The sequence below is a fragment of the Rosa chinensis genome, chromosome 5, assembly GCF_002994745.2.
Source record: "Rosa chinensis cultivar Old Blush chromosome 5, RchiOBHm-V2, whole genome shotgun sequence".
Lineage (NCBI taxonomy): Eukaryota > Viridiplantae > Streptophyta > Magnoliopsida > Rosales > Rosaceae > Rosa > Rosa chinensis.
This window is the reverse complement of record NC_037092.1, coordinates 83,141,078-83,165,112: the sequence shown is the minus strand read 5'-3', so window position 1 is coordinate 83,165,112 and position 24,035 is coordinate 83,141,078. Positions and strand designations below refer to the sequence as shown.

Below are 24,035 nucleotides of genomic sequence, written 5' to 3'. Positions count from 1 at the left end.
GTGCATCCTTTTATGGTACAACAGAGACCGGAGTCATCTTACAATCAGCGGTGACTTACTGAGGGAGGACTCAATTGTGTCGAGGAGTATCACTGAAGACGCGCTTTCTAGCTTCTATTTGTTCGGATGATGATTCAGCTTCTGTCAAAAGCTGAAACGGCGGTGTAACTTGGAAGGTAATGAAGCACATGGTTCACTTTCAAGTTCACTTTCCTTCGTGAAATGAGAATATATAACGACAAGAGGTTTATTCAAGTGTGCACTTCAAGATCTATATTCCATCATCAGAGGCACACTTGGAACAGAACCAAAAAGCATTGCTCAGAGTTCCAATTTTTTGGAAGAAATGGTTTCAATAGTGTGTACTACAGTACAGAAAACAAAATACAAAATCTGCATAAACTTGAACTGGTGCACCCTTTTTGTTCTCCCTACACTTGGACAATAACCAAAATTCACACCATACCAAATCCAGGCAGTATATTACAATTTGTGAAATTCAAGGAATACAGAGATAACAACAGTAGAGAAATTAATTTCTCCTCCTACGTTTCTTCTTGCGTCTTTCAGAGCTTGACGATTCTGATTCTGATTCTGATTCTGACTCGGAACAAGCCGACCCTGAGTTCGAGTCCGAATCCAATGAACCAGAACTGTCGGATTCTTGATCTGACGCTGCATTTTGTTGTTGCATAATAAGGCGTGGCATGCGCTTCAGATACTCTGTAGGTACAATTCTTGTACATATCGTATTGGCATTCCCATACAAAACTATGACAAAGCCCTTTACTGATCTTGGAGAGTCACAGGTAATTGCATCTGCATATGCATGGGATTGCAACATGTGTTGCAATCCCCGAGTCAGCTGTCAGTTTTATGTGGAGTCCGATTTTGGAAAGTAGGTTTTAGGTTTTATGTATTTATGTCTTTAAAAGATTTTTCTGAGTGTTAAAATCGTGGTGTTGATGCCCTAGGGTTTTTAGGACTTGTCTTCCTAATTGATTTCCCTTAAGATTTGTTGGAGTTCATATATGGGAAGTTTCTTTCCAAATTAATTGGGAATTAGGGTAGAATCTTTGCATGATCTTTGAGTAGTTGCCGCAGGTCTATTATATGAGCAGAAAATATACACGGTCTGTATACACATCTATAGAGGCAAGAATTTTGATAGAGTCTTACATGTTTGTTTGAGTTTGTGTCTTCACAAAGAGTCAAAACACTTGGTCCATGTATAAGTGTTTGTGATCATAGTTTCATATGCATAATACTCTCTCGAGATCAGTAGGGAGACTGTGAAGAAAGAAGAACAAGATTTGAAGATCGTTCAAGTGAAGGAGTTCTAGAAGGAAGACAAACTTTGTATTAGATTTTGTGTGAATCTTATAGCCGAGCTAGTGCTATTCAAAGTTTGTAAAAGAACATATCCTTTTCAATATGATGATCTTTATTTTGGGTTCTCAAGAGTAAGAGCCCCGCAGTGTTTTTAATCTCATACTTGAGGTTTTCACTGCGTAACCAAAATCTGGTGTTTGGTTCGTTATTTCTGATATCTGCCCAGTAAGGATTGATCAGTGCACTGCAATCCCCGTTTTCCAGAAAATCATATTCTGTCCTTGTATTTTCAATTGGCATCAGAGCAGGTTCTAAAGCTTTTTTAGTTGATCCGTGGTCAAGGATGGAACGTGAATATAACAGATTCTCAAGTTCTATAAATTGCCCGCCTTTGTTTGATGGTGAAGACTATTCACAATGGAAGATTATGATGAGGGCTTTTCTCTACTCTCAAGATGAAAACATGTGGAATATAGTTGAGAATGGATGGGAACACCCAACCAAGGCCGAAGAATCAAAGAAAGTAGAAGGGTCCTCTGCAAGGGTTCTCAAACCTAGGAAGGAATGGACAGAAGAAGAAGTTCGTGATAGAACTTGTGACTTTAAGGCAAGGAATTCACTATTCACAGCTTTGTCCAAGAAAGAGAGGATGAGAATTAGCCACTGTGACACAGCCAAACAAGCTTGGGATCTACTTCAAGTTACTTATGAGGGAAACAAGAAGGTTAGAGGTCAGAAGCTTCATATATGGAAAGTTTCTTTCCAAATTAATTGGGAATTAGGGTAGAATCTTTGCATGATCTTTGAGTAGTTGCCGCAGGTCTATTATATGAGCAGAAAATATACACGGTCTGTATACACATCTATAGAGGCAAGAATTTTGATAGAGTCTTGCATGTTTGTTTGAGTTTGTGTCTTCACAAAGAGTCAAAACACTTGGTCCATGTATAAGTGTTTGTGATCATAGTTTCATATGTATAATACTCTCTCGAGATCAGTAGGGAGACTGTGAAGAAAGAAGAACAAGATTTGAAGATCGTTCAAGTGAAGGAGTTCTAGAAGGAAGACAAACTTTGTATTAGATTTTGTGTGAATCTTATAGCCGAGCTAGTGCTATTCAAAGTTTGTAAAAGAATATATCCTTTTCAATATGATGATCTTTATTTTGGGTTCTCAAGAGTAAGAGCCCCGCAGTGTTTTTAATCTCATACTTGAGGTTTTCACTGCGTAACCAAAATCTGGTGTTTGGTTCGTTATTTCTGATATCTGCCTAGTAAGGATTGATCAGTGCACTGCAATCCCCGTTTTCCAGAAAATCATATTCTGTCCTTGTATTTTCATACTCACGCAGGTTCTCAGTTATGCCGGCAAGCCCAATGGATGTGAAAAAGTTGATAGCAAATCGGGTGTTCTTGGGATTATCCCTTGGGAAAATAGATTTGAAAGAGTCTTGCATTGCAGGATCAGTCAACCGCTCATTAAGCAGACGGATACCAAGATGCTCTGACAATTCCTGCACCAGAAACAATAACATATATTATATACTATTAACTAATCAATGGCCTACGAAATGAAATAGAAATGAAGTAAGAATCAGTTTCTTTTTTTGTTACCTGGAAAAGGGTCTTGATAAAAATACGAGAAGAAGAAGTGGTGTCCTCTTCAGTTAACCGTATATAGGCTAAGCAATGCCACGGAAGGGCATCTGTTCCGAGTAAATGCGCAAAAAACTTAGCTACATTACGTAGCTTGTTTGTTTCAAGCCGGTGAATCATTGAATACTGCTGGACAAAACATTTCTCAAAATTTTCCTGGTGGATTCTGTTGATCATGCAGAACCGCTGTCCCAAGAGAATAGTGGATTCTGGTGGTTCTCTCCTGACTGCAACATTCCAAAAGCATGACACATAGCTCCATCTGCAAAGGTCGTACCGAGAAATTATAGTTTATGAACGAAATGTTGGACAACCCATTAAAAAAGTTAAAAGAAACATGCATACATGCATATGAACTTATCAACTGACATCAAAATTCAAATCATGGAGGCGGAGCAACTAACTATAACCTAGAAACAAACCCATGATAAACTAACCAACTGGCTGGCTAAAAAGGTTTACAAAGTGGATCTTCAAGGCAGGATCTACCTGTGCGCAGCCACTTTCCCTTGTAAATATAATTCTCTATACGCTCAGACAATTTCAAAAGCTGACTTGTTAAAATTCTAGCAGGAAGATATCCAAGTCTTGGACTCTCACCCTGACAAACAAATGTGGTGGAACTTTTCGTTGTCGGAGAAGGCATTACCTTTGCACTGAACTGCAATTATTTATTTCTTAATGTTTCTAGAGTAAGGTTTTTCTGTGTCAATCTAGGAGGAATAATCCCGCAATAGAGTCTGAGTCTCGCAGGATTTGTATATACTTGTGCACTGTAATCCACTGAGTCATATTATTGGGCTTTACCTAATTAGTAGCAAACTAAATTAATTCACTAAAGTTTCCGATCACGAAGAGTGGCACAAAATGCAACAATTTCCTACTTATCAAGTGAAATGCAATAATATAGCAATCACACATGAATAGTATAACTTACCTCTTGGCCTGGCTCAAGCCTCAAGCTTAATCTTAAGGAGCTTATGACCTGCTTCCTCAAAATCTACACCGGACATGATAGTCAGATATATTGTCCTTCGAAGATTCACAAGATTCGTCTCCTGATGCTAACCTCATTAGAGATATCAGAGTGAAGAACAAGTCTCAAACAAACTCTGTTAGCTGAGGTAATCATATTGAGTACACATAATACAACTCAACTTGTGATTTGTGAATGTGTTAGCTTTTTCTCTTGACAAGCCATGGTTGCTACTTCACCTCAGATACACGCAATTCCCCAAAACAACCTGCAAAAAAGCAAAAAGGGGGTTTAAATTCCATCATTGTTGTTAAAAAGATGTGTGTCGGTGTGTCACTATACACTTTTGTATTTTCTTAATATAGATTAAAAATTAGAGTAACTCACGCACTGATGGGGTCTGATTACTTTTTTTTTTTCAATTTACTACTGAGATGTCATTTTGGTCATAGACTTCCATTTATTTCTTGGTTATGAATGGGAAAACCTGAAATCATGAGTCCTTTTTTTTTTTAGTTACTCAATTTTTACTTTCATTTTATTCCTAGTCTAACATTTACTAATTACTACTATTTGGTTTGTTTCTCAGAATTTGTTAGGGTTGCGTTGTCACTAACGGTAGTGTCATTTGATTTCATATTGAGAAAGCTTTTCTGAAGCAGCTCAAACTGTTCCAGAGATAATTTTTTCACATTAGCTTTCATTTTGTTATTAAAATTTGGTTGTATTCAATTTAATTATGATTTATATTCTTATGGATTTTGTGCCAATCGGTTGAAAGAATAGGTAATGGTAAGAGACTTAGAAAGGGAGGACTTCATACCTGAAAGCTTTGGAAATGTTATCCCCTCAAGGTATGAAATCCAGGATCAATCATTTTTTTCATATGGGTAGGAACATAGGCGATAATGAAAAATTGAAACCAAGGAAGTCTGTAATAGTTTCTTATTGAAAACTGTCCGGGTTCTATAACAGTAGATAGGCACAGATTTTAGTAGCTGTCAGAAAGTCATATATTTTCTTAGCTGTCAGATTTTGGTAGCACCAAATTGTTTATATCAGTGGTATCAATCAATTTTAGACTGACAGGTTTATGTGTGCTGAAAGGAAACACAGTTTTTACATTATGGACATGAATAGCATTAAAAAACTTTTCAAATGCTTGAATCCACTTTTGATGATTCCATGCATGTGGCATATGAACAGAAATGACCCTGTATCCCTGCATAAGTGGAACCAAAAAAAAAAAAATTAATACTGACGTAAAGATTTATTGCATGGATCGAGCTTGAGAATGTTTACCAGCTACACACATGCGTTTATAAAAAACGGTGCGGAGGGGATTTGATACAGATGGATTTTGTCTGTACAGATTTCTCTTTTTACTAGACCTGTCTTCATTTATTTGTGTGCAGCTCCTTGGTATATGTAGTGTAATAACCTCATTTTTCTAATTTGGCACTATGGTAATGGAGATTTCTTTTACTAAAAATGGCGCGGCATGTCCGTGTTTTGAGCAACAAAGGGAAAGCAGTGCTTCTGCTTTGCTTCTTTTATATTGTATGCGAATTAGTGGATTGTGGTAGGCAAGCACAGAAAAATCTCTCTCTCTCTCGTCCGAAACCATCCAAGAAACAGAGCAATTATTCTCCAAGCTTGTTCTCGCTCCACAGGCCATCGATAAACACCAGACCAGTTCCTATAGCTTCGCCTCAACCTTGTGCAGCTGCCGGTGGCAGCCTTGCGCCGCGGCACCGCTGGAAACACAGTTTCGTTTTAAACCCGATTTGGGTCCAATCGTGATAACCACTGGCGGATCCAGGTACATGGTTGGGCGGGCTCCAGCCCGTCTGAGAATTTTGGCCTAAAAAAAAAAATTAAATGTATACATATATATATATTTTTTAAATGGGTGTTGTCCATTTGAAGCCCGCCCGAAGTACCCTCCTAGCCCTACTCCAGAGCTCGACTTCGTCACTTCGGGGTGTTCGCCTGTTCAATCTACGTCTCTCCTCCACTCTCCAGTCGTCCTCCTCCAGTCCTCCTCTCGCCTTCTCTGCAACAGAGGATAGCCCAGGCGCCCAGCGACGGACTCAGTGAGGGACTACACTGAGAAAGAATACCCAGTCATCCTCCTCCAGTCCATTTGCAAACACCTAGCGACAGGAACTGGAGTCTCTGCTCCACTCTCCAGTCGTCCTCGGTCCTCCAGTTCTCCACTTCTCTCAGAGAACAGATCAAGACATCAAGACATCAAATTCTCTTGCTCTGGCCTCTGGAAATCTGGTGAGCTTGTTCTGCAAATCTAAATCCGTGAGCTTGTTCTGCAAATCTGCAATTGATTTCAATACTTATCAATTGACAATTTTTGTGCTATCTCGGCCAGGAGCTTGGCCTCATTCGAAGGGCTTAGAACCTCAAACAGCAAATTTGGGTCTCCAGTCGCACCGTCGAGATTCTCCATAATATATATATATATATATATATATATATATATATTTATGTTTGAGAAATCCAAGCCCGCCCAAGATTTCAATCCTAGATCCGCCATTGGTGATAACTCGAGCTACAGGCCATCAATCCTCACCAAACTCCATCCACGAGCTCGCCTCAACCTCTTGAAGATCCCAGAAGCAACCTTGCACGGCGGAGTGGTCTATGGCGGCGGCTGCAAGTCCCCGACTTAGATAGAACGGAACTTTCGATCCGGATATCCCGAGCTGTAGAGCTTCGTTTTGAGTGATTCTTAAACTGGAGAGATCGCCTTGAGTTGCTGAACAAATCTCCAGAAGGGATCGAAGCGATTCGTGGAAGTTTTTACGTTGAACTCAAGCTCGCCGGATTCTGGAAAAATTCCGGCCACTGTGACTGATTTCGGTAATTTTCGACCTCTTCTTGACGTTTTCTGATAACATGCCTTTAGAGTTTTTGGTTAAGCATGATGAGATGAAGAAGAGCATCCCAGCCCCGACACCAATGGTGGTGGTCGGCGGCGGCTCTGCAACTAACTCCGGTGGCCATTTCCGGCCACCTCCGGGGACCTTAAGGGCAGTTTCTGCCCATTTTTATGTTCTACATGTTAAGACGATCATTTCGATATATTATACGAAATTTTTGGATATCGTATGATTAAGTTATGAATTTTTACGTTTCGATTGATTTCGATCGTTCGATTTGTGATCTGTGGAGATCGGATCGTCCGATGGACTTGTAGTTTTGATATGTTGATCGTATGACTGTCCCGATGACTTTGTGTGGTCATGGGTGAAGATCCGACCGTTGGATCTTCGTATAATTGTGAAATAGTGATCCTAAGGGCGATCTGTGAGGATCCAACCGTTGGATCATTGTTTAATTTCGATCCGACCGTTGGATCGTCATTTAATTATGTTTCTGAGTTGTTGGCTAAGTTAAGATCATATTGGATTAGGTGATCGACGGATTGATTTGGCGGACGATTTGTGAAATCGTTGTTTAAGCTGTTAAAAAGACGCAGCGGGAATTTTGAAGTGAGTAAACCTCACATGGTTCATATTACGAACCAAAATTACTTTACTTATATCGTAATGGATTGAAAATGTTTTACGGAAATGAATATTTGTTTTAAAATACAGGGGCTTGATCTTCTACGGTCCATAGGTAAGTAAAATGTATTTAAACTATAAAAGTGAATTTCTCGGTTTTCACTATGTGTGGTTTATAGTTGGTATTAGTGATCATTCCTAAGTGAATGATTACATATATATATATATATATATTTACGTGGAATATATATATATATATATATTGGTTGACGTGTGATTGGTGTGATGAAATGATTGGGAATGGATTGGTTATTATTCAAGCATTATTCTCGCATTTAATTGTTGAATAATGAAATGTTGATCATGTGGTGTGAAAGCTATTCTATATGTCCGATTTTGGATTTAGGGTCGACGTAGTGACCGGTATGAGGGAATCGGATGCTCTAATCCGAGGTGGATGACGGGCTACGATTGGTTGAGTATAGATGCCACGACCCTTACCGGGTGACGGGCTAAGTTGAGTATGCGTATCGGATGCTCTAAACTATGATGATGGACTACGATATTGACAATCATGTCGGATGCCATAACCTAGGCCAGGTGATGGGCTACGATACAGTTAGAGCTCTAGTCTGTCAGTCACCGTATTTGTATAAATACGCTTTCGGGGTTTTGGGAAGAAAATGTGAGTTTTGATCCTGTATTAATTCTTGGTGAGTTGGAGTTGATGATTTTGGTGATCGATTGTTGAGATTGTTGGTTGTTTACTTGAGTTAAAAGAATTGTGATTTAATAAATCAACCTTTCATTCTTGTTTACTCATACGGGCTTTCAGAAAGCTTACCGGGTTTTGTGTTGTTGCAATCCCGGTACACTATTCAAACGGTGTAGAGGATAATCCTGCAGGTCAGGATAATCAGGGAGGAGACCGAGCTGGTTAAGGGTTGCAGCATTTACTTTATTTCCTTCTATTGTGAGGTTTGTTATGCTCAATTAGAGCTTTACAATTTTAAATTGTAAGAATGAGTTGTAATAATTAACTCGAGGTTTTCGAGTTTGGAATTTGAGTGGCGTGTGGTGTAGTTGTTTATGAAAAAAATCATAACGTTATTTGACATAGTTGTTTAATTCATGTTTCGGATTTGAATTTGTTATTCAAAATTCGGGGCGTGACATGTAGTTTCTTGAGGGAGTCTTCAACATCGGTGGTAACTCATATCATATTTGTAGTAGGCTTGTAGCTAGCTTTCATTTGCTTCAATATAATTATATGAATTTACATAGCTTTCATGCATTCGCAGGCTTTATGAGTATGTTGGCTTTTGATGTTTCCTATCTTAATAATGCCGTTTATGAAATGTTAGGGATAGGTGATTACTAACAACTTCCTCATTTTGCATATTCCTTTTATGTGTACTGCATATCATTCTACTTTTCTGGCTCCGTAGCTTGGTCCTGTCAATAGTCATTCTATAAAATCTGACAAATTGTGGATATAGAGAGAAGGGATGAGATGGCACCATTTGAATTATTGTTTAAGGCTGCAATACTCTGCTGTAGTGTTTAGGGTCTTTCACAATGTGTACATGGTGATTAATGACAAGAATTAATTTAAATGGATCTTACTAACTTTCTGACCTCTTCATGCAGCAATATTGACGACACAGTTGGTATATCAAGTGGATTTAATTTTGAGGACACATCAATGCTATACCATGATAATACAAGCGGATGAAGTACTAAGTTCAAGTAAGATTTCATATCTTATCTGAATTTGATGTTAGAAAATATGGACTTAACATTATCTGATTTACATTAAGAATAAAACCAATTGATTTATCTTTACATAAATAACAAAAAGTATATAATCTTAACTCTAATTCTGGTTATCTATTGAGGAGTATATCTCTTAATAGAAGTAGGAAGCTCATTAGTAATCAACCTAAATTACATCGAGTATTTGTGATAAACAATAAGTCTCCTAACTAGATAAACATGTAGCAGTGTTGGACTCCTTATGGGATGAGTCTAACTCATGGTTTTGGCTAATATATAAAGGGAGCAAAGTCCCTGTATTCATCACCAGTTTTGAATATTATTCAGCCCCATTCTGAAGCAGTTGGTGTTGACATACAGAAGGCTTCTTGCTCAAGTTCTGCTACTATTCAATCCTTGTTCCAAGATGTCGAACCTAGGCCAAGCTGTTTCTGCAGGGATCTAAAGTGTTATTGATCCAGGTGGAGTCCTAGTTCCACTAGGAAAGCTATTATGCAGAATTGTATGGATATTATGCAGCTGGTCTAATTGTACTTGTATATGTGTTATATATGTTGATCTTGGTTATTCATGTATGTTGTGTTGCATCATGAATTTAACATTTGATTCATATATTGAGCTATTTTTCAGAGTTTAAAGTTTCAAACTAGCATAGAAAAATGGATATGATGTGGTTGCAGGCTTATGGAATCTTAACAATGAAAGTGCATGAGTAGAAGCATTGCTGGGTAGTCAAGTACATGAGTATTGTTGGGAAGCCAGGTACAAGCAATGTTGCTGGGAAGTGGTGGCAGCGACGATTATAGCCTCCCTTTGTTAAAGATAGGACAACACATATCCCTCCTAGCTGAAGACTCTAAATAATTATTTGCTCCTTGGCAATTGTTTGTAACAACTGTTTTTAAATGAGACAATGATTTGGTTACATGTTGTGTACAAAATGCAACTCCTAAATCTATGTTGATATAGTGTAACCTAACTCCTAAACAATATCACTTGACTTTATTGGGGTCGTGACCACTTACCCAATTTTAGCCTAAAAATTGCCTACTTACTCCACTAAGAGTTTTTTAACCCCATTTACCCAATATAATCTCTAGTGACAGTATTGCCCTCATTTTAATTAATGAATTACACTTATCTATCTCTCTCTCAGACTCTCTCTCTCTCCCCCCACCGATTTCTCTCCTCCATCCCCCGAATCCGACAACACCGCCATTCCACCATCCCCGTCGCGCCAAATAAAAGTGCTGCCTCCTCCAAGCAAATCGATCCCCTGCTTGGATCTGTGAACCCAGTCCAGATCGAATCAGTCCAATCTGATGTGATCCAGGCCGCCACAGATTCGACGCAAAACTAGAACCTGCACCTTCAAGCCATTCCGCCGATGAGTACAGCGAGGCATCTGTGAAACCCAGTCCAGATCGGATCAGTCTGATCCGATTCGATCCAGGCCTACGACGTCGCCCGGCCACCCTCGATCCTGCACCTCCGATGCGCTTCGGCTCCGCCTCGTTCCAATCGAACTAGAAGATGATGATGAACGATGGAGATGGTATGTGGAGATGATCAGTGAAGTTAACCACTCCTGCATCGGCCTCACACTCCGATGGTGCCTAGAGATTTTTTTTTTTTTTTTTGGTATCCTAAGATTTTTTTTATTTCTTTTATTTTTTTTTGTATCTGTAATGTATTCATTTTGGTTCACTTGAGGGCAATAATATGATTATTGGAGGGTAATAATATGATTATTAGGAGCCAATAATATGAGTATTAGGGGGTAATAATATGATTATTAGGAGCCAATAATATGAGTATTGGGGTGCAATAATATGATTACTGGGGGGAAATAATATGATCAATTGTACTTGTAGTGTATTCATTTTGGTTTCGAGAGTTCATACAATTCACTGGACGAAAATAATATGGTTATTGGAGGCAATAATATGATTTTTGGGAGGCAATAATATGATTACTGGGGGGCAATAATATGATTATTGGGTATTATTGAGGGGCAATAAATTCAGACGCCGGAATCCCGACACCAGTCCGGTAGCCGGATTCCTGATTCTGGTGACCGGTCGCCGGATTCCGGTCACCGGTCGAGGGAGTTCGCTGCCGGCCACTAGTCACCGGAGCACAGCATGGTGGATGATGACTTTTCTCTCTAAGTGAGAAAGAAGGAGAGGGCAAAAAATACCTAAAAATAAATAAAAAGAATAAAAAAGAATTAATTGGGTAGTAGGGAAATAATCCCTTAAAGTGTTTTGGGTAAATGGGGTTAAAAAACTGTTAGTGGAGCAAGTGGGCAATTTGTTGTTAAAATTGGGTAAATGATCATTTTCCTTTTATTTTATTATTCATATCTTTTGTTATATTCAAACAAATCTTAGTTATTTTTGTTAATCAAACTGCACTCGAGTACAAAATATTAAAAAGAAAAACAGAGAACGCTACAATAATCTGTCCATTGCATCGCGCCGTTCTCTCCCTAGTTATATGGAAAACAAGGGTAAGGCCCAAATGAAAGGAAACAAGCCCACCGACCCAAAAAGATATGGGATAATTCTGAAACCATTTTTTTATTTTGGTGAGAAGTTCTGAAACCTAGTTAAACTTGGAAAATTGCATCCTACACCGAGTAGGAAATATGTAGTCCGTCTATAAATTGGTCAAAGCTCTCGAACAGGCTTCCACATCCTTTCTTGTTTGAATAATTTCTCTGTCGATCATGATGGACACTTTGTGTGTGCAATCGTTCCGGCATCCTTTTATGGAACGGGAGAGACCGGAGTCGTCGGAGAATCAGTACTTCTTGATGAATATCATCTTTGTGACTGATCCGAACTATGGGGGCCCTGCCTCCTTGCTCCATCTTCAAACCGGTGACTTACTGAGGGAGGAGCCAATTGTGTCGAGGACTGTCATTGAAGACGCGCTTTCTAGCTTGCGTGTTCCGTGCCGATATCACCATTCCGTTGTAGAAAAAATACTAAGCGATGCAAAGGCAAGTGCTAATGCCAAGGTTTTGAATTTGTGGGTTAAAGTCTACATGGATATTTATGATCTTGGTCATTCTGACATGGAGGAGGAGGAGGGCGCATATTCGGACACGGAGGATGACATGGATTCGGATACGGAGGAGGATGACATGGATTCTAATACGGAGGAGGAGGAGGAGTCTGTTTTCTGTTCCGTTTGTAACGAGGAGATTGTGGTTGGTTCCGAAGAAACTCGTATCCCATGTACGCACATGTACCATAGAGATTGCATTGTCAGGTGGCTGCAAAGTAGTTATTGCCTACCGTGTAGGTATGGTATAAGCCAGCAGTTGATGAAGCCTGAATAAAGATGATAGAAATAGCTCTAACTTTGATGCGATGTAATTTGATATATGTAAAATTTTGTCATTCATTAATCGGATATTGTTCCAAATTGCCAATATCGTTTATCATCTTCTTTCTTGCCCTCTTTCATTTGAGAACCAGTAACAAACAAAACTTAAATGTCGATCAGCTCTATCCCTTACTCATTAGATCAGGAAACAAGACATTCATTAATTTATTTTCATGCAAATTCAGTTTGGTAAATCATTGTAATCGTACTAAAGTCAAATACGTGTAGATCCATTAATTCCTTAAACCAAAAAAAATATATATATATATATTATGCTAAGGGTTAGTCAGGTATCCAAGCCTACATCATCATGTGATTCATGTCAACGGAAAACAGAAGAGTGCAGCTAGTAAAGCCTAGCTTGTTGCGCACTTGCACTACTCGGATAAAGGTCTCCAGATCGTCTGCTTGCCCACATCCATGACTGCAATCCCCTTTGTGATCAATTCAGCTCTGATCTGTTCACTCTTTGCATATTCTTTGTTTTTCCTTTCTACTTCGGTCAATTTTGCCCCACGCATACTCTTCCGTAAGCTCGCTCTCTTCAATGCTTTAACTTTCAATTGCTGCAAAACCTCTGACTATGTGAGGGATGATAGCAAACCCAACATGTTTAGAAATTTTTTTAACTTCTTGCATGCATTGCTTCAACTAAGAGTTAATAAACTTCAAAGCATTCTGAAAAGCACCAGTACTCAATATTTGTGCAGTACGTGTTCAAATATATATTCATCAGACCTTTTTATCTCGAACTCCGTTTGTAGTTTACTGATGACTTGTTGGGCATCTCGAGTAATTCTAACTGCTGTACCATTTCGCTCTGTGTGCCTTCCTTCTCTTGAAAATGGACAAAGCAACTTCGCAGTCTTGCAAAGTCGATATATGGTACACAGCATATGATGCACTTTCGTAAATGAGGAGACTATAGCATGCACCTAAAAACTGAAATTTGGGTGAGATTTTACAGAGATGATTTATATATTAGTACCTAAAAACTGAACGGTCGAGATGTGGATATGCAACTGAAAAGTGACCATAAACTCCAACCTCGCACTTTAATTTTAGAGCGAGGCCTCGCTCTGAATAGGATATGTATATATATATATATATGAAGGATCTGAAGCGGACGTCGATGGTTCTGAGGCGTTTTAGGCAGCGACGGCGGCTCGGGGCTTGCCGGATGGAGGCCGGAGGCATCCTAGGCCTTTCTGGGTAGCGATCGAAGTCGGAGGAGGGTCGAGGTTGCAGATTTCTAGGCAACGACCTCACCTACAACTGCAGGTTTCTGGGCAACGCTGCAACCACGTCGTCGGCGACTCCACCGCCTGCAGACCAGTCCGTCCGACCCCTGGCTTCTGTCCAGCAAGCCCAGCCGCTCTGTCGCGCCCCGAGCCGAGCTGCAGCGTTGACGTCCGCACTGCGGACGTCCTCTTTGGAATGCCTCCGTGTGTGTGTGTGTGTGTATATATATATATAATAGAAATACTCAATACAGGTTTTTTTTTTTTAAGAAGTGAGTTAAGGGAGTAATTGTCCCCTTGCTTATTTGAAATTTTTTTATTTAATTCCGATATTCCTAATCCTGATGAAAGTATGATCCTTGTTCTATAGGTAGGAATCCTTGTTTAACTGGGAAAATACCAATCTTTTTTAGGAAAACTACCCAAATGTCTGAATATCCTAGTTTGATAAGGAAAATATGAATCCCCACCCAATTCGGGAAAATATGAAAATACAAGGGGAACTATTCTATATATTAGCTCTCAAACAGGTCAGCTACAATGATATCACACTGAATTGGCTAGGAGCATAGGAATACGAACCCCTCTGCGGCTCTGCCCACATTCTTTCAAGTCTCTTCATCTTCTTTCTCATCTCATTCTGACAAAATCCAATCTTTTTTTTCTTTTTGGTGTCAACAAAAACCCATCTTTTCGATTTCTCAAATCTCATGCTTTTACCCGGCCCCGTACGAGCAAATTAAGAGCCAGGAGGGTAGCAACCAAGTTCTCTTTTTTTTTCTTTTCAATACGAAGCAACAGAGCAACCAAGTTCTTTGGTTTGAGAGTTTTTGTGGGTTTGGATTAGTTCTGTGGTTTACTAACAATGGCGGGAATAGCAATTGTCTTAGATCTGCTGAGAAAAAACCCAAGTCTTACAACCCAAAGCCTACACGCTTCTGGGTTTTTCTCCGCTAAAGCAGCCGCTGCAGCCGCCTCCGTCGCCGCTGGAGCTCCTTACGTTTACAAGTCCTTCTTCAGTAATTTTAGGGTTCCAGTTGCCTATTGTGATGCTGGAGCAACATTGTCTGAAGATTACACCTCTAATGTACGAAGTGCATCCTTAAAAATATTTCAGAATGAATCTGTGAATTTCGGTACCAAGGAATACACAATCGAGTTAAAGCCTCAATTCTCAGCTTTCGAATTGAGAGCTCTAACTCTGATGACTCTGAGGTCATTTTTGATGTTCTACTTACCTCTTCTGGAGCCTCGTAGAAACTTGCAAGAGGACGATGATGACTTTCTGCGGGACACTGAAGAAGAACAACATGTAGATTATGTTGCTCCATTCAAAAAATCACTAAAGAAAATTGCTCGTGATGCTACTGTCTCAACCACTAAACGGATTCTAGAAAGAATTTCTGTTCATTATGTGTCACAGAGAATGGCATGGAAACTTCTGAAAGATACCTCAAAGTCTGCGATGAGGAAAGCTGGAAGAAGAATGCCAACATACGTTTTCTTCTTCAGTGTTAGCAAGATGACTATGAGAGGACACTTTCTAGATGTTGCAGCATCTTGGATCATCTCAGTTAGCATTGATATCTACCGAACTTTTTCTGGAATGACAAACTCTAAAGAAGTGGTTGATGAAATTGATACACCACAAAAGCTTAAACGTCTTGGGAATAAGGTTTGGGGCACTACTTTCAGGTGTGGTGCATCACTTATTTTTGCTTCGATTGGGGCAGGTATTGGCGCCACTCTTTTTCGCCCTTCAACTGGCCAGTGGATTGGTCGTATTCTGGGAGATGTGGCCGGGCCTATTATTGTCTCATATTGCCTTGAGAAGTCTTTCCATGCAAAACTTTAGGCGCTGGGAATAGTTTATCTGACATATATTTGTTGCACCACTTGCTTCAATTAATTTTATCTGCTGTATGTACAATAGGAAATCTCTGAGTTTGTGATTGTGTTCTTAATAATAATAATAATAATAATAATAAATACAAATAAAAATATATATAAACTCTCAAACAGGTCATATCATTCACGTTCGATCATCAACAGATCAACCCATAATCAAATATTACAAACCAGTTCAATCACCAAATCACATGTTACTGTACTCGAGGGAGAGGAGTTCTCATACAACCATTTATTCATGGATATCAACCTAGCTAGCTCTCCTCGACGACGAGCACAATTATACAATCATGGCTACATGCAGCCTGAGGGATGGTCTCCCACTGGGTGACTCACTGATGAGCGTTGACGACCAAACCGTGACCAGGACTCACATTACTCAAGCTTTTTCTTATATTTGTATAGCGTTGCAATATCGCCAATCCATTGCAGATAGACTACTAGGCAGGGCCAGCCCTGTGAGTATGGAGGTTCAAGGCGAAAAAAATTTTGAGGCCCAACAAATTCAACAATTGAATCCCTAAAGATGTGGTGATGTTGGTGGTGGACGACAGCAGTTGGCAGTTTTGGAGGAGTGCTGCTAGTACGGTGTTTTGGAGAGCAGCAAGCTGAGTCGAAATTTGATTTTGATTTTGGGTTAGTGTTTCCATGGACAAGTGCAGCTCTTCATTTTGATTTTGCAGAAATTCTAGAGTCTTGGAAGTCTGAAAACTCAGGAGGAGGTGAAGAGGTATTGGGGAGTTGGGAAGAGGAGGATGGTTGAGCAAATGTGAGCGGTGGTGGTGGTGGTGGATTGACAAGTGCAGAGGAGAAGGAAACAGAGGGCATTTGGGTTTGGTTGCCTCTTATCGTGATGGTTCTGATTACCAGTTGATGGAGCACATACAGAAAAAGTAAAGGAATTTTTTTTTTTTGGTGAATAAGTAAAGGAAATTGAAAGAAAGAAAGACAATGCAAATATCAAAAGCAATTCATTTCCTTTCTAAGCCTCAATGGCAACAGAACAGAAGATATAAACTAGAGGAAGGTGTCCTTAGCATTACAGGTGACCAACACGTGTCACAGGACCCCAAAAGAAAATTGGACTAGGCCTACGATCTACTGATGGACTAACATAACTAATTGGGCTTGAAGGATAATTGATGGGGTTGAAGGGTGTCCTCATCATATTGCGTCTATGAGTCTTTTGTTTCTTTACTTTTTTTTTTTTTTATTGCAGACCAACATAAAATTTCTTTTTGAGGCCCCTGAAATCTGAGGCCCAAGGCCGGCACTGTTAGTTAAGTTCTGAAGTTTGAGCTGTTTGGATACCAGGATTGCAAGTCCCTGAAAATTACTACCGATGTTTATATATGTTTATTATGACATGGAGGAATCAGATTTTGATGTTGGATGTGGAAGACATGATGGGTGAGGTTATATTTGAGCCGGCGAGTAAAATGTCAATTGAGAAATTGGAGAGGGTGGGAATAGTGGAAGCATCAACCATGCGTGCAATCTATGCAGAGGAGATTGTGGTTGGTTCCGAAGAAATTCAGATGCTATGTTCGCATTTTTACCATGGCGATTGCATTGTCAAGTTGTTGGAGCAGAGCAAGTTTTGCCCACAATGTCAATATGTTGTGCTTGCAGCTTCTAAGGATGAAACCGGAATACCACTGATCAATAGGCATGAGAGAGAAGGTGTTGATAATTAAACATTTCATATATTCTCAAGACGTCACAAAATTACAGTCAGGATATTACACACACTCTAGAGCTTAAGCTCTCCGAAGCAAGAAAATATTGCTTTGCCTTTTCAGCCGAACAAGGAAGAAAATCCCTAACAGATAACACATTATAGAACTTCCATGCATGCTTTATTCAAAGCGACTAAACTAAATAAGAAGTTATTAAGAACAAAGGTAAATTTAAACTACATGCCCTACACACCTACGCAACTCACAGAAGACACAATAATCACCCGTCTAAGAATGCAATTGTTGTACAAGACTTCACTACATCCATCTGGGAGTCTGCCACGAAGCACAGGAGTCGAAAACATGCCTGCTCGCTCAAAAACGCCCTACAAAGAACAAAACCAAAAAGTAGCAAAGAAAGAGATTAAGACTCCAAGCCCATAGACCTCAAGCCCAAACCCAATCCCTTACTTCCACACTAGCCCAAACTCAATCCCTTACTTCCACACCTGGGCCACAAGAAAGATAGAGGTGACATGGTGTAGGCCCAAAGACCCGGCTCATAGCTAGCCACACTATCCCCCTTGAGCTGATACTGGATCAACACCGCCAACTGACCTCCGGCGCCATGACTCGCCACCAGTCTATTCACTGAACAGTGCTCACTAATATTAGGAAATTAATTCCCCGCCACACAAGTATTAGAAGTAGAGATGGAAAGAAGAAACAACCAAGCCAAGAAGACAACAAGTTTTAACTAGTTTTGGCCAAAATCCATGCATACGTAATGGGAGAGCTTTCATCTTCACTATGAGAGAATTACAGAAGTATAAGATTACACCGCTCAAGTTTAGGCCCAATGCAACCCTTGAATCCAACAAGATACCCCTTCTACACCCTCTCTCATCCTAGAAGATCACTCTACCCCAAGACCTATACACGCCCTTGAACATAACTCCATCTATCTTCTACATCTTGAAGACCCTTCGAGTTTTTCTTGTCGTCTTGCTTGCTCCACACAAGCTCCATTCATTCGTAGTCATTGATAGAAGTCTCTATACTCACTTCATCAATGCTCATTCATGAATCATGCATTTATTCCCAACAACTTGACCATGCATTATGTCCAATGCATGCGCTTGACTATGCACCAATTTTAAAATACATAAGTTGTCACCATGAATGCACAAACCATAAATACCATGCATTCATGCCATGCAAAATATCTCCACCAAGGAGGGATAGGCACCAACCCTAACAACTAAGACACCGTCTCTGAGAAGACTTTCCATGAGAGGGGAGGTGTCAACAAATTAGCCACAAAAATCCAAATCAAACCCAACTCAACCCGTGTAGCACCCGATCATCATGACACCAAACCATCACATGTCCTAACCACGCACAGAGGACTGTAACCCCTTGGAGTTGCAATAGCAGCAGCCATCATTGATGCAATAGAAGCATCCACAGGAAGACATTACTGCACAACCAAGTTCTCACAAAACCCTAACCCTAATAGAGCGTAAGGAGAGGGAGAGAGTCGCCGTATGATCAAAACTTGATGTAATATTTGTTTGCATATATGTAGTGCAGGGAAAAAGATACGAACCATACCTGACCTTCTTTCCATTAGTAACTTTGGTACCTCAACCTAAAAAAATGTCAGATTGGTACTGACGTTCACTCCTCGACCCAACATAAGTACCTGGATCCCATTTCGCCGTTACGTCGTTTGCCACCTGGCAATTTTTTAGGGGTATTTTCATCCGTTACAGTATTCCCGCCACTGAGTCTACTCATACCTGTTTTGTGGGCCCTTTAAAGTCTATTCCGCGCTTAATTTGGATAGAAAGCAAATTTTGACCAAAATTCATACAACATTGGTACCTGAACTTTATTCCAACTGCTTAACATTCTGATAGGCCCAAAATAGCAAGAAATGAAACAACACATGTGCTAACATTTGTCCACAACAACACATATTTTCATACTAGAAGGCATGTCCATTGCCACCAAAGTCATGAAATAAAGCATATGTTCCAAGGCATATTCAACAACTTAAAATGCCAATGTTTGAAGGTACCTAAACAACAAAAATGACATGTCTAATAAAAGCCATTTCAGAACCAGTCATAAAAGTCTAGCATTAACAACATAAGCTGGTTCCTGTAAAACAACATCATGTACTCATTCACCTGAACTTGGTGGGCTTGGGGGTGCATTTTGAGGCTTGGGTCTCCTATGAGCAAGGGATTTGAACCTCCTAGCTCTAAACTGGGGATGGGATCCTCCTTCTAGGGTAGATGATGTAGTTTGGGACTGCTAGGTAGCCATATAATCCACTTGGGGCCCTTGGTCACTTTAAGATTGGGGCTGCACAGGGTCAGCAGCTTAGGAAGGCATAGGCTCTGGTTGGGGAGGCATATACATCGGCTGAGGCTGGGCTTCTACATTCTCACCAGGTTGGGCTTGTACATTCTCATTGAGTGCCTACAATAACAAATAGTTTAGCAATTGTTGCACATTCCACAGCAAACAACACTTGATCCCATTTAATTCACCTAGAAAGAACTCAAAAATGATCCCTAAACCATACCTGATTTCTCTTTAGGCATGTCCTCTTATTATGGCCTTTTTAATGGTAGATCCCACATTTTACCTGAGAGTAGTAGACCTTTGGCAGCTTGGTTGTTCCAGGAGGTGGAGCCAGCTCACCTACAACCCAACAAAGAACTTGTGAAAGTTAGTAAAAGTGCAATAACCAACTGAACTGAACTGAAACTAGACAAGTAAAACACGTACCTCACCTGAAACGAAGAACTTTTCTTGAGCTCATGAGCATAGCTCTCAAGCTAATTGTACTGGTCTTCATATGTGCCTTGTGCTAGTTTCCTGGCTCTCATCCTTGCCCTATAACACATATGGTATCCAACCTCCATCCCAAAATCCTTATTGATAGCATTCTGTATGCCTTCTCTAGACCAGTTGGGATCAGTCATGAAAAATGATTGATACTCCTCTGCTATAAATGGAGCATGCATCTGGTATACCTTCTTCACAATGCCATTGCACTGGTGCTCAAGTTGCAATGACCTAATATAGATTGTTGGATTGTCAAGATCAGTACTTGAAGCATAAACCCTCCAAGGACACCCTAGTGAAGTTATACACATTGCACACACCTTGTCAATAAACATGAAACAAAACCACAATTAGAGTTCACAAATTTAATGAAAAATAAAAATAGGAACATAGCAAATAATGTTGTTTCTTGCTCACCTTGTGTCTACTGTTGGTTGGGAATCTGAGTTCCTTTTTGGTCAGAACATAATGCTTCCCAATAGCATTCTTGAAAACCTTAGAATTGGCAAACTCCATTCCCAGCTCAAAGCTAGGGTTCTTCATGTCTTCATTTCCTTTGAACTCTCTCCAGTTGGAATACATTTTCCTGCACTTCACAAGAAAACTCCCTCTATCTTCACCCTCATCATCTGAAAAGCCATGTAAATTGCCCAATTTATCACTTTCATTTCCATCCTCCTCTGAAATGTTCCCCTCAAAGCCCATATCATCCCATTCATTAACCCTAGATGGATCACCATTAACATTCTCAGCAAACTGGTAGTCATTAGCCTCACTGTCCAACTCAATGTCAGAATCTCTGATCCTATCAAAATTGGGGTCATTAGAGTCTGTTGAACCTGAATCCCAATCATCCTGTTCTGGTTGGCTCCCACCATTTGATGTCCCTTCCCCTTGCCTAGAACATTGTTCCCCAGACCTGGTTGCATATCTAGGCTTAACAATCTTCCTTGGCCTATCTTTCTTTTTCTTTGGAGCTGGAATGTCTTTATCTTGCACCTTCTATTTCCCTTTGTCTAAAGTTCTATTTTTCCTTGATTAGCTCTCATAGCCGAGCCTATCCACATTTCATGGTCCATCACCAGACCTTGGGCCATCATGGTTGTTTGGCCCATCATCCTTACCTGGCCCATCCACATCAACTGGCCCTTCATCATCTGATAGGTCCACTACTAGAGACCCTTCATCATCCTCATCTTCACTAATGGACCCTTCTTCTACATCATCAATCCACCAGTTCATCCAAGAGATGTGATCTAAATCCTCATCATACTTCTCCAGCTCTTCTAAACTGAACACCGTCCTCTCATTTTCACAAACTATGTGCAACTCCAGCAGCTTGGGCCTAGGGGAGACATACTTGTACATGTCCACTGCCTCCATATCATTCATGATAGGCAGGTATCCTGTCCCTTCCTCACTACAGGAATTCGAAACCAGAACTGTATTGGAGGTGCCTGGTATCCTATATCATAGGCCCAATAATGAAGGCATGTCATTGAGGAATTGTCAGGGTCAACCCCATCAACATACAACACTTCCCCTCCTCTGTAACTCTTATCTAAACCCTTGTTACTGTAAAACCTCCCTCCATGATATATCTCCATGGTGACACTAGGCCAATAATTCAATCAGACGACAGTGACAATAATTCAATCAGACGACAGTGAAACACTGTCGTCTGATTATAGGGGCTACTGTTGTCTATCTCAATGTCGTCTGATATATGAATCAGACAATACCATGAAACTGTCATCTGATAAAGTTTAGCACAACAACAGCAGCTTACATGGCTGTTGTCTGAACACCAGAAAGAACAACATCAACGAGTATCTTAAGTCTTGTACAAATTAATATCAGACAACAGCTGCTAGAGGAGAGAAACTTGTGAAGAACAGTCATAAAACATTGGCTTGTAAATAAACTGTTGTCTGAATGAAGCTTGTACATCATCTGACTAGCTGTTTACTATTGATTGAATACAAACAAGACAACAAAAAATTGAAGATAGCATTGTCTGTTTGTATTTGATAGTACAAGTTTCCTAAAAAATTGTTGTTTGAGTTTTTAACAGACAATGGTTTTGATGTAGAGTCTTGTTGTGCTGAAATGGCTCCAACAACAGGTTTTGCTATCCATTTAGTTGTGTTTAACTCATTTGGACAATTATTTTTACTTAGTTGAGAGTGGTATGAAAGTGACTTATATATATATATATATATATATATATATATTACTGAAAGCAACTTTGATACATATAATAAACTCCAATAGATCCAACAAAAACAATTTCATAAAGCATTAATCCATTTCATTAGCTTAACAAGCTCTCAAGATTCATAAGGTTTACATTATGATAAAGAATAATACAATTTGCTGGGTGTTCCAAGCTTGATCTCCCAATGACTGCACATTACCTTTCATTTCCACCATCTCAGTTCAAAGTCTTGAGAAATTTGATACAAAACTTCTCCGAAGTGGTTGATCTGCAAACAATAGCAAAGATGCTGCAATTAAGGAGTAACAATAAAGGAGAACGCATATACCAACTGCAAGTATATTCTAGGCAAGTATTCCAACATTTTGTCAGCAATCAAAGAGAATGCATATACCAAAATTGGACATCAGCACCAACTTTTAATAAAGCTATCTTTAGTTTCTGTCCTTTACATTCAATGGAGTTTAGGATTTTAAAATTTAACCTTTCACATTTGGTCCATTCTTTTTCCATGATGGCTTGTTTATGATTTCCTTGGGGCTCGTCTTTATATGTTTTCGGACCACCAACACTCTAAAACTAACACAGAATGATCAGAACATAAAAAATATTAAAAAATCAAAACTATGCTGAAATGAGAACTGAAGTGGCAATCAAAGACATAAGTATCAATTTAGCTTCTGAGAAATAAATTTTCCAATTCTGGAACTTGCAGAAGATAAAGAAAAGAAAATATATGCATGATACATGTGATAGGTTTATTTTCTTGCGTACTGAAAAATAAAGATAGAAAAAGAAATGCAAGATTGATATAATGGAAAAGTAATTAAATCTCAATATAATGTCTGATAGACCATACATAAACTGATAGACCATTGTTGCATGCAATGAAGGCTTTTATTTATGGTAGCAGGTCCATTCACTTGAACTTCAAAGAATAGACACCAAAGAGTTATTCAATTTTATAGCACATGACAATGAGGAAAAGTGTATATACTTACCCCAGAAAGAAAACATACTACCCTATCAAATTGTCCACATTTCCACTTCGTTGTAGCAAAACTAATTGTGGAATAATTGCAACTGCCTCCAAGCTAGTATATTGAAAATGCCCAGAAGACCTGAAATAGTTCTACTTCAGCATCAGAAGTACACTATGTTACAGTGCACCATTATGGCTTAGGGAAGTTGGTGCAGGGACATATGCTGCGAGAACAATTAAATTCTTGCAAAATATATCCGGGACCAAGAATCAAACTTCCAAACATTAATTTTTGCCAGAATATAATTATTGGTACCACTACACCAAAAACTGCATCACACGACGGTGAAAAAACGTCGTCTGATTTGAAGACTCACCGTCGTCTATCTCGATGTTGTCTGATGAAAAATCAGACGACGGTGAATTCACCGTTGTATGATACAAAGTCAGTCGACGCATATTTCTTAACACCGTTGTCCAAGAACT

The 24,035-nt window shown here is 39.6% G+C and overlaps 4 protein-coding genes across 4 annotated transcripts; 3 read left to right on the top strand and 1 right to left on the bottom strand.

Annotated features, from left to right (window-relative positions):
• Positions 1-346: 346 nt before the first annotated feature.
• LOC112164288 (pre-mRNA-splicing factor CWC22 homolog) lies at positions 347-4,000 on the bottom strand. Its single transcript, XM_040519495.1, has 5 exons — positions 3,944-4,000; positions 3,172-3,249; positions 2,946-2,990; positions 2,678-2,845; positions 347-724 (listed from the first exon to the last, which is right to left on the bottom strand). Exons 1-5 carry the CDS (start codon positions 3,998-4,000, stop codon positions 533-535), a joined length of 540 nt encoding a protein of 179 aa, XP_040375429.1. The 3' UTR covers positions 347-532.
• Positions 4,001-11,994: 7,994 nt separating this feature from the next.
• LOC112164287 (E3 ubiquitin-protein ligase arkadia-like) lies at positions 11,995-12,612 on the top strand. The gene has a single exon (XM_024300506.1). The coding sequence runs from the start codon at positions 11,995-11,997 to the stop codon at positions 12,610-12,612; it is 618 nt and encodes a 205-aa protein (XP_024156274.1).
• A 2,153-nt stretch (positions 12,613-14,765) lies between these two features.
• Positions 14,766-15,755, top strand: LOC112164286. Its single transcript, XM_024300505.1, has one exon. The coding sequence runs from the start codon at positions 14,766-14,768 to the stop codon at positions 15,753-15,755; it is 990 nt and encodes a 329-aa protein (XP_024156273.1).
• Positions 15,756-17,169: 1,414 nt separating this feature from the next.
• On the top strand, positions 17,170-17,505 carry LOC112164285 (E3 ubiquitin-protein ligase RDUF1-like). The gene has a single exon (XM_024300504.1). It carries the CDS (start codon positions 17,170-17,172, stop codon positions 17,503-17,505), a length of 336 nt encoding a protein of 111 aa, XP_024156272.1.
• Positions 17,506-24,035: the final 6,530 nt, after the last annotated feature.